We start from the raw sequence: 11379 nt of genomic DNA, 5'->3' as shown, positions 1-11379 counted from the left end.
ACTGATTTTCTGCTTTCTGGTAATGAATTAAATGGAAGAAGTTATATAATAGACTGTCAACTGACTTCGCCATTACTTGCAATAGATAAATTAATAAATAAGCATTATAATCTTTCCCTCTAAAAATTTAAAAATATTTATAATATTATTATTTTTTTAATAATAATTAAGCTTGTTAAAAATATATATACCTTTTAAAATCTAAGCAATATTTTTTATATTTTTAAAATTTGGATAAAAGTTATATACATATCATTGTTAAAAAATTAAAAAACTAAAATTTTAAAGCTAAATTTTAAATTTATTTCATAAACTTTTAAATATATATATATTATAACTTTTACGTTTATTCTATTTTAATCGAACGAATCTTTGAGTATAACGTATGTTACAAACTAGCTTTATATAATAAAAAATTAGATGAAAATAAAAATAAAATAAGAATATAACAAAAATAAAATGGTAAGAAAAAATTGAGAGTGTAGGACTAAAATAATTCAGTTTTGAAATTAATTTAATTCAAATAAATTGTTATAAATATTACATTTTATATAAACTACTGAAAATAATATCCTTTAATAATTACATTTTATATATTAATTTAATTCAAAACTATAAATTTCTTTTAATTATATTCTTAAAACTTTCAACAAATTCTACTAAAATATCTTTTTTTTTTTAATGCTTATAATTTTTGTTTTTTTAAACATTAATACTCTTCATTTTTATAAATAAATAAATAAATAATCTTATTATCAAAATATGGACAGAAAAAACTGTCTAACTCCTACATTTTTTAATATTACTTACGAAAGTTATCTTTTAAAAGTGTTACCTTAAAGATAATTTTTTTTATTTATTTTTAAATATTTAAAAATACTTTTAAGTTTTAAAAAATTAAGGGTATTTTTAAAATACTTTTAATAGTTGAAGGGTATAAGTGGAAAATTTTGAAAATTTATGGGTATTTTTTAAACTAGATGAAACGGTATTATTTTAATAAAATATAAATTATATATTACACCCATATGTATTTTATTGGCTACTATTTAAAATTTATTTAAAAATTCAACATGTAATTAGCTTACTTAAATGTTTTAAATAATTATTGGAATTAATAAATTAAGGTATGGTGATAAAATTATAATACTTAAATGTGGAAGAACCGAAATATTCGGCTGGAACGGTGAAGCTTGGCCCATCTTGTTTACTTCAAGCCCAATTTAAGTAGCTTTGCAAATTAATTCATGTTTGGTCTTAATTACACAAATACCCTTCTTTTCCTATTTTATTACACAAATTTCACTTTTGTACAGATATTGCATTTTGAATTATAAAAATTAAAAAAGAGCCAAATTACCAACATGCCCTCTACCAATATTTTGAAAAAGCAAGCCTGTTTACCCTTCCCATTATGACATTTATTAATTAAAAATGTGTCCAATTACCAATATGCNCTTCAATTCCGACCGTATACACCTCTTTCATTTTTTCTTTTTGAAAAATAAACCTCTATCCACTTTATCCAATAACATTTAATAATAATAATAATAATAAATCCAATTACCATTGTGCCCTCCCCAAAAAATTTGAAAAAAAAAAAAAAGTTATCGACCATTCATATTTCGGTTTGGATTAGGTTTAATTTTTGGAAAATAAAAATTTTGGGTTGGTTCTTGAATGGATATTTTTTTCTGATCAACTCGAAAATAGGGTTACAAATTTACCATAAATTAAGAATATTTGACTTTTGTAATCGAGGTTACTGATACATTTTGGCTTTTAAATATTTGATATTTGAGTTTTATGATATAACATGAACGGATTTAGTTGTGAGATTTACTTTTGAAAGATTATTGTGAATGGTTCGTATTTGAGTTTTATAAAATTTTGAATGCAACTAACCATTCGGGAACCGACAATTCTTTAATTCTCGGACTCTAAGTTAACTCTTACTAATATTAAACAATAAATAAAAAGCAATATGTCAAAAAGTAGAAGCTAAAATGAGGTGTAAGAAGAGACGCAACTACCAATAGAAGAAATAAAAGACTTTGTTTCCCATTTTGGAGGGTTAGGTGGCATACTCAAATGCTGACATGTCCATTTTAAACTAGGTGGCAATGAGTCATATGCCAAATTTACCTAATTTTGTCCCACTCACACTATGCAGATATTATAATTAAAAAAAAAAAGTAATAAAAAGAATAAATTATAACGTCTAGTTTTAATTAATTTATTTACGATTTAAAATAAATAATTTAAAAAATAAAAAACAACCAACAAATAAATAGGAAAATAAATAGTTTTATAAATATTAAAACAAAATGGTGCGAAATTATCTAGTTGAGCCTTTAGCCCGTTAGACGCAGGCTAAAGCCCAATCCAGAATGGAGCCCGGCCCAATTTTAATTTTCTATTTACAATAATAATAAATAAATAACAAAATTGCGTGTGGTCCCAACTCGGCCGTTACGGAGAATCTGCGGTGCAATCACGAGTGAGTTGGACTTTAGCATGCGTAGTGGGTCCCACACTGTGCTGGAACAAACTACTATTATTCTTGCAATTTTCTTTTTTTAGTTTAAGCAAAATTCCAAAAAAATAAAAAATAAAAAAAGGAAAAAAAAAAAAGCATTTTATCGTACGTTTAATAATTATTTTTAGAATAAGCAAATTTGGTTTTAAAATTTCGTCTTCGTTCAAGAAATTATTATTCTGTAGGTTGTATGTTTAGTCGTAAGAGGACAAAGATCGAGACGTGGTGTGACATTTTCATAAAAATTAGGTTTAAAATTGTTTATATTTATGATAGAATTTATAAATATATATTAAAATAGAAACAATAAATGGAGTCGAGACAATGATCATAGTCCCTGTTTTTTACATTCACGTGATAGATATTTTGTTTTTATTTATAAAAAGAAATTTAATATATAAATATAAATAAATATATATATATATATATATATATATATATTTATCTATTGGTTATTCTTTTTTAATTTTCAAGAACCAAATATGTGAAATTCCAAAAATAACTTGTTTTAAAATAATAATAAATTTGAGTAATAAAAATAGGACTTTAACCTCCCTTTAATAAAATGAAAATATTTTATTTATTTATTTATTCATGTTACTATTATTTTAAAATGATGTGAAATTTAATAACTTTTAAATAAATGAATGGTTGTTTGTGACAATATATTAAAAAATTAACCTAAATTATTCGTTTGTGGAAGTATGGTTTGAAAGGGCATGAAATCAAATGAAAGCATAAATGAAAAGAACACGCTTTAGTCACTTTTAATTAATTATCATCCCACGTTGCCACCACTTAGCTAAACCACTTTTTTCCTTTAATGAAAAGTTCCTTTCTTTTTAATTTTTAATTTTATTTAATCATAATACGGTCCAAATAAATACATGACACTAATAATGGTTATTTTGATACTAGCAAAATATATATATATATATATATATTTATTTATTTATTTATTTATTGATTGAGAATATTTGCTTAATCCGCTTAGGTGTGTAAAAGTTCTCTATTTATAATAAATAAATCACACCGATATGAAAACAGTAATAAATTGAAAGATATCTGTGGTAAGAAGATAAATATCTAGATATTTACCTTATAATAAAAAATTAAATATGATATATATAATAAACTATAATTTAGTATTAAATATCCTTAACATATATTATTTAACTTTATTTATTATTTAAAAATTATCCTATTCGTTAAAAAAATATTATAATATTGATATTTGAGAAGTGTTTTAAAACGGCTTTGAAAATAAAAATTTGTAAGAATGTTAAATGAAAATCGACGTGACGATTATTATCAACAAAAAAATGGTTGCCTATTAAAAAAATAATTATTTAAATTTGATAAAAAATCGTACCTCGAGCCATCGAAAGTACATGTGTTTGTTTTCTTTAAGAAATGGAAAAATAAAATAATTTTTTTTTAATTTATTAACATGTGAATGAGAAAAATTGAATATATATATATATATATATATATATATATATATATATATATATGATATTTTCAACCTCTAATTATTCACTAATTAATTTATTTCCCAAAATCAGACTAAGAATCAAATTCTTGAAGCCGAAGTTATTTGGTAAGAAATTAAGGACATAATTAAGACAGTTAATTAATTAATTAATTAATTAATAGGGAAGTAGGCGCTAATTTAGGTTCCCCACGTCAACGCCCAGCTTTCCCGGGGCGTGAAAACCATTCGAATATTGACAGCGACGCCGCCATAGCCTGTTGCCTTTTTTAGCTTTATTCTTCCTTCCAACAGAGAATTCTTTTATTTTTATTATTAATCATTATTTTAATGGCTATGGCTAATTTAAAAAATAATAATAATAATAATAAAAACACTTCTAATTTACGAAATTTGTTTGGATAATATTCATAAATTAAAAAATATATATTTTAAAAGATAATGATAGCATAATTTCGTTTAAATANAAAAAAAAAAAGAAACAAGAACCCGTTAAACCCATTAGTGTAATGTCCCCGGAACAGGATTTAGATAAGAAATCGAAATCCGAATAGCCACGACATCCCGTGATTGAGCCACAAAAAAATTAAGATACGCTTTGTTAGTATAATCTATTATGAGTATTGCTCTTATCTGGATATAGTCTTAGTTCATTCATGTACCTCATTTATATTTCAAAGAACGTGGGAGGATTCATGAATGGATTTATTCGAAGTTTTTGAAGTTAAAGGGTAATTTATACTCATCTTACTTTGTGAGATCAGTTTCTATTTAACTCGAGTACGTTTTAGCTACCCAAATACTTGAATTCGACGTCAGATTGTGAGAATAAATAATAAATTCTCAATTACTTATCTTCTGCTTTCATCTTCAAATTTGTTGTTTTGATTAACACTTGAATATGAAACTCATTTATAACTTTACGTTTGTGTTAGACTATAACGACCCGCGCTCAAGATTCAGAGTCCAGATTCGACAGACTCCGACATTTCTCTGCATCCCCTACGACATGGTCATGTTACTCCTTGTTTCCAAGAGTGAAAACTATCATTACAAACCAACACGAGTCATTCCAACATGCTTTCTTCTTACTCACATGCATCCTAGAAAAAAAAAATTAAATTAAACCAGTTCCTAACTGAACCAACAAAAAAAGAAGATACATCTTGTTGGTATATGGAGTAATTTTTTATTAGTGTTAAGGATATTTACTAATAAATTATAGTTTACCATATATATCATATTTGATATTTTATTAAAGTCAAATATTTAAATATTTGTCTTATTACCGCAGATATTTTTCTTTTATTGTTATTTTCGTTTATTACTCTTTCCCGGTAATTTATTTAATTATAAATAGAGAACTTTCAGACACCATATACGTCAGCAGATTACGCAAACATTCTCAAATGTAGTAACTTACTTTTTCTTAGTCATCGTATTCTCAAGATTATAGTCATTTGTGGTCCCAGTTCTTTTACTTTGATGACATATAAACTTTCGGGTAATCATTAATGTAACAGTAACATTAAACTAGAAATGTTACAAGTATACCCGAACAAACTAGCTAGAAAAACATTACGCGGGAACATAATGACTTTCCTAATGTTGGTGATGTGGAAAATTAGTTCACTTAATTACAAAAAATACAATCACCTAATAAAATTTTATTTAAATAATTTTTTTTTATAATTTCGAAATAAAACTTATAATTTAACCAAAAAAAAAAAAAGAAAAAAAAGCGAATTTAATAATAAAAAAAATTCCCACTTTTAGAGAGAGAAAGCCATAGCCACTTCTTTCTCTCTCCTCTGTATTTCTCTCTCATCTGTCTTTCTCTCTCTCTCTCTCTCTCCTCTCCTCTCAGTGCACATGCACTGAAACTACTAGAGATGAAATGGCGCATTGATGAAGTCAATAATCAAAACCTACCATCCAAAAATTCCTTTTCACACTCCAATCCTTCCATTGATTATCCATTTCATCAAGAACCTCAACAAATTCCTTCCATTGTTCCTTTCTTCTTGTTGTTGTTCTTCTTCATCCTCCGATTTACCTCACTTCCATTTTCAACCATTTACTTCTCTCTCTAAAAGCTTCTCAGACCTCCCATGGCGACTCTCGGTGATATTGGAGTTTCAGCGTTAATCAATATCATCACTGCTTTTGTGTTTCTTCTTGCTTTTGCTCTCTTGCGAATTCAACCGATTAACGACAGAGTTTATTTTCCAAAATGGTACATCGATGGCGGCCGAAATAGTCCGCGAGGCTCCAGGAATTTCGTCGGGAAATATGTTAATCTCAACATTTTGACTTATCTCACTTTCTTGAACTGGATGCCTGCGGCTTTGAAGATGAGTGAGGCTGAAATTATTAGTCACGCTGGGTTTGATTCTGCTGTTTTTCTCAGAATTTACACTCTCGGGTTTGTAGTTTGCCGCTTTTTGCTGATTTCTTGTGCAATTTTCTGATTCTTGTGAATTTTTGTAGATGATTCTCATAGTGTTCTTTCTCTCTGTTGTTCTTCTTGGCTTGATTTTGATTTCGATTTCGATTTTGATTTTGAGCAGTTTTTTGCATTATGGATCATTACTGTTTGGGAATTTTGGCTATTCGTATGCGTTTATTTGCTGTTCATAATGATTTTGCTTTTATAAGCCATCAAGTGAAAATTCTGAAGGATTTTCCTTATCTATGCTTAATGGCAGGTTGAAGATATTCTTCCCAATCGCCATTGTTGCTCTTGTTGTTCTTATCCCAGTCAATGTGTCTAGTGGAACACTGTTCTTCTTGAGGAAAGAATTGGTTGTAAGTGACATTGATAAGCTATCGATATCGAATGTTAGTCCCGAATCTATAAGGTGAGCTCGTCTTGTCATCATGAACGACAAATCCCGAGCTTTACTATCTATTTTCGTGTTCGAGAATGCAGAATAGATAGTATCATAACATTTGTTACGTTTGAGTTTCAGGTTTTTTGTTCATATAGGATTGGAGTATTTGTTCACCCTGTGGATTTGTTTCATGCTTTACAAAGAATACGACAACGTTGCACAAATGAGAATGAATTTCTTGGCATCTCAACGAAGACGTGCCGAGCAATTCACCGTGAGTGAATAGCGTTATTGCTTGATATTCGTTCTTTGAATGTCGTGGAACATGTCACGAACTGGAATTAGAGATTCCTATTCCAATCAAAAGTGTACCTTAATCTTTTGCAGGTGTTGGTTAGGAACGTGCCACATGTTTCTGGTCGCTCGACCTCAGATACCGTCGATCAGTTCTTTCATAAAAATCATCCCGAACATTATCTTTCTCATCAGGTAAGCAAACTGGACATGATTCCCAGCGTCCCGTGCACGGTTTCTCTATAGGACATTTGTTTTTTAAGCCATTTCTTGTTTTTAGGCCATATATAATGCCAACAAGTTTGCTAAGCTAGCAAAAAAAAGAGCAAGGCTCCAGAATTGGTTGGATTACAATCTTCTTAAGTTTGAAAGACATCCCGACAAGAGACCGACTAGAAAGGTATCCGATCGACTTGAATTCGATCTTTTACTTCTCAGTGAATCACATCGACTGCAAACCTATAAGCACGTTGTTATGGCCGAGTTTTGACCATTTGAACTCTTTTTTCAGGTAGGATGCTTCGGACTTTGCGGTAGCAGAGTCGATTCTATCGAATACTACAAACAACAAATTAGGGATCTCGATGCTAGAGTAAGTCACGAAAGCAGATTCAATAGTTTTCCAACATTTTAAGAACTGAATTCCTTAACATTTTTGTTTATGAATCCCCATGTGTTAGATGGCATTGGAGAGACAGAAAATTATCAAAGATTCAAAAGAAATATTGCCTGTTGCTTTCGTTTCGTTTAATACTCGTTGGGGCGCTGCAGTTTGTGCACAGACTCAACAGAGTAAGAATCCCACGTTATGGCTGTCGAATTGGGCTCCGGAACCTCGTGATGTTTACTGGAAGAACCTTGCGATACCATTTGTTTCTCTAAGTATCAGAAAACTAGTCATATCCTTGTCGGTTTTCGCTCTCGTGTTCTTCTACATGATACCAATTGCTTTCGTACAATCACTAGCCAATCTGGAAGGTCTCGAACGAGTTGCCCCGTTCCTAAGGCCGGTGATAGAATTGTAAGTCAACTTCCTTGATCATGATCCATTTGATTACTACTTCCTAATGTGAAATATTCAAAGATTGATTGTTTGAATTGAATGGTTATGTTGTACAGGAAGTTTGTCAAGTCATTTTTACAGGGTTTTCTTCCTGGTTTGGCTCTCAAAATCTTTCTATATATACTTCCAACAGTTCTAATGATCATGTCGAAAATTGAGGGACATGTAGCGGTTTCGATGCTCGAACGAAGGGCCGCAGCTAAGTACTATTATTTCATGCTGGTGAATGTGTTCTTGGGAAGTATTGTGACTGGTACAGCTTTTGAGCAACTGGATTCCTTCATTCACCAATCTCCTACCCAGTAATGCTTCACACCCTACATTCAATGATCCTTCAATCATATTCTTCTAATTATGCATAATTGACTTGTTTCTCGTCGAATCGATTCGCAGAATTCCCCGAACGATTGGAGTTTCCATACCGATGAAGGCTACTTTCTTCATTACATATATAATGGTTGACGGGTGGGCTGGAATAGCGAGCGAGATTCTTCGGTTGAAACCGCTGGTCATCTTTCATCTCAAGAATCTGTTCATAGTGAAAACTGATAGAGATAGAGAGAAGGCAATGGACCCAGGAAGTGTCGAATTCCCCGAAACTTTACCGAGCTTACAACTGTACTTCCTACTGGGAATTGTTTATGCCGTGGTCACCCCGATTCTTCTTCCGTTTATACTCGTCTTCTTCGCATTTGCATACTTGGTTTACCGCCATCAGGTTTGACACCCGACATTTGGTTCGATTATATGACTATTCGTTACATATTATGTATAGTATTTCGTTGTTGTGATCGAAAAAGAACACGGTTGACTTGCGGAGATTTACTCGATCCTCTTACTGAATCATATATTGTAAATGTGGATGAATTTGTGCAGATCATCAATGTATATAATCAGCAATATGAAAGTGTTGGTGCCTTCTGGCCCCATGTCCACAGCCGCATCATAGCAAGCTTGTTGATATCTCAACTACTTCTATTGGGTTTGCTCAGTACAAAAAAGGCTGCCAATTCAACTCCGCTACTTGTCGCGTTACCGATATTGACGTTATTCTTCCACAAGTACTGCAAGAACCGGTTCGAACCCGCGTTTCGTAAATACCCTCTCGAGGTAAAGTCTACTTTAAATCTAGTTGCTGAAAAGGATCTTAACCGACATGTATTTATACTTCTGTTAAGAGGTTAATTATATTACTCCAATTGAAAGTTTGTGCGAGATCCCATATCGGTTGGGGAGGAGAACGAACCATTTTTTGTAAGGATGTGGAAACCTCTCCCTAGTAAACGCGTTTTAAAAACTTTGAAGAGAAAGCTCAAAGAGGATGATCTGCTAGCGGTAGGCTTGGGCCGTTACAAATGGTATCAGAGCCAGACACTAGGCGGTGTGCTAGCGAGGACGCTGGGCCTCCAAAGGGGGTGGATTGTGAGATCCCACATTGGTTGGAGAGAGGAATGAAACATTTCTCATATGGTAAGGGTGTGGAAACCTCTCTTAGTAGACGCGTTTTAAAAACCTTGAGGGAAAGCTCGAAAGAAAAGTCTAAAGAGGACAATATCCGCTAGCGGTGGGTTTGAGATGTTACAGTTTGAGAGTGCGATTATAACAAGTAATCGTTATCGTTCTTCCAAAAGTCTTATCGACCCTTGTTTTTTTTCTTTTTTAGGAAGCGATGGATAGAGATACACTGGAGAAGAGCACGGAACCCGACATGAACGTAAAAGCATTCTTAGCGGATGCATACTTGCATCCCATTTTCAGGTCTTTCGAGGAAGAAGAGTTAGCAGAGGTTAAGGTAGAGAAACAAAAATCACCAGTTCATGATGACAGTTCAGTGAGTGAACTGAGCTCTCCTTCACCACCACACAGAGTGGATGATCTTCATCATACTCAGTCCCCACCTCATTATATTTATCATCCACAGTCCCCTCCTCATTTTGTATATCCTCCACATCCATCACATCATTATGCCTATACTTATGATCCTTAGCATTAGAACACAAAAATAAATTAATGTAGTTATGATCCTCTTAGCTAATTGCTTTAACTAAACTTTATGTTTATCTTTGATTAATTGTAATTATTTCTCATCTTCTCAATGAATGTTTGTGTAGTTTCATTTCATTGTCTTTGATGGATGAGATTGACCATCGAAAGGGTACGGATTTGTTCGCTCTTCGGAACGACGAGTTGTGAAGTTGGGTTAAGTTGTTTTCTTTCTGACTTGACTTGAAATCTTATTAATTTTTAGTGATTTGAGTTTTTGGTTGTTTTTTATTAGAATATATTATAATAATTAGTTATTAAATATATTTTATTAGAATATATTATAATAATTAGTTATTAAATATATCTTACCTATTAACCAGTTGGTTGTTTTTTATTAGAATATATTAGTTATTAAATATATCTTACCTACTAATCAGTTGGTTGTTTTTTATTAGAATATATTATAATAATTAGTTATGAAATATATCTTACAGTTAAAATTTGTTACACAAATTTTATCAGTTAATATATTTGTAATCAGTTAAAATTTGTTACACCAAATTTTATCAGTTAATATTTGTTATCCCTGATCCAAATTCTATTTCGAGAGGATACCCTGATCCAAATTATATTTCTCAGATCCAAATTCTATTTCTCATTCTATTTTTTTAAAGATGTGATTGGAATTTTTTTTTTTTTTTTTAATGATATTTAGAAAAACATTTTTTTTATGATATTTAGAAAAATAACCGCTATAATTGCTTTTAAATATTATACAACAAAATAATTTTGTTATTTAAAAAAAATATTTTTATTTAAAATATTAAAAATGACAACTATTTGAGGATATCGAGGTTAATGTACTATTCAACATCCATCATTCCCTTGCTCCAATGCATGAATAATTTCATATAAATTACCTTAAATGGAAGTAATAATAATAATAATAATAATAATAATAATAATATTTTTTAAACAAATTACTTTTGTTTTTGAAACTTGAGTACAAAATTTTCTCAAAAAAGTATGTATTTACATTCCAAAATTAGGGAAAATTAGAAATATTAATAAAATTGTTCTAAACTAATTCATATTTCAAAATAATTCAAATATAATTAAAATCTAAGATCTAAGTTAAAGGCTTGTCGTATGACAAACCAAAAACTATATT

General features: G+C 30.2%; 1 protein-coding gene across 1 annotated transcript; it reads left to right on the top strand.

Moving 5' to 3' along the window:
* The first annotated feature begins 5822 nt into the window (after positions 1–5822).
* Positions 5823–10343, top strand: LOC111800797 (CSC1-like protein At1g32090). Its single transcript, XM_023684651.1, has 11 exons — positions 5823–6456; positions 6740–6892; positions 7004–7139; positions 7253–7354; positions 7440–7559; positions 7671–7751; positions 7840–8180; positions 8279–8524; positions 8616–8940; positions 9099–9332; positions 9886–10343. The coding sequence occupies exons 1-11, from the start codon at positions 6143–6145 to the stop codon at positions 10207–10209; spliced, it is 2376 nt and encodes a 791-aa protein (XP_023540419.1). The 5' UTR covers positions 5823–6142; the 3' UTR covers positions 10210–10343.
* The last annotated feature ends 1036 nt before the right edge of the window (positions 10344–11379 follow it).

The sequence above is a fragment of the Cucurbita pepo genome, chromosome LG08, assembly GCF_002806865.2.
Source record: "Cucurbita pepo subsp. pepo cultivar mu-cu-16 chromosome LG08, ASM280686v2, whole genome shotgun sequence".
In the NCBI taxonomy this organism is placed as follows: Eukaryota; Viridiplantae; Streptophyta; class Magnoliopsida; order Cucurbitales; family Cucurbitaceae; genus Cucurbita; species Cucurbita pepo.
The sequence above is the reverse complement of the archived record's forward strand: the minus strand, read 5'-3'. Positions and strand labels throughout refer to the sequence as shown.

Coding starts and splice junctions, on each gene's coding strand:
- LOC111800797 (XM_023684651.1), top strand. CDS start 6,143: ATGGCGACTCTCGGTGATATTGGAGTTTCAGCGTTAATCAATATCATC. Junction 6,893..7,003: donor GTTAGTCCCGAATCTATAAG/GTGAGCTCGTCT, acceptor TTTGAGTTTCAG/GTTTTTTGTTCATATAGGAT. Junction 7,752..7,839: donor TTAGGGATCTCGATGCTAGA/GTAAGTCACGAA, acceptor CCCATGTGTTAG/ATGGCATTGGAGAGACAGAA.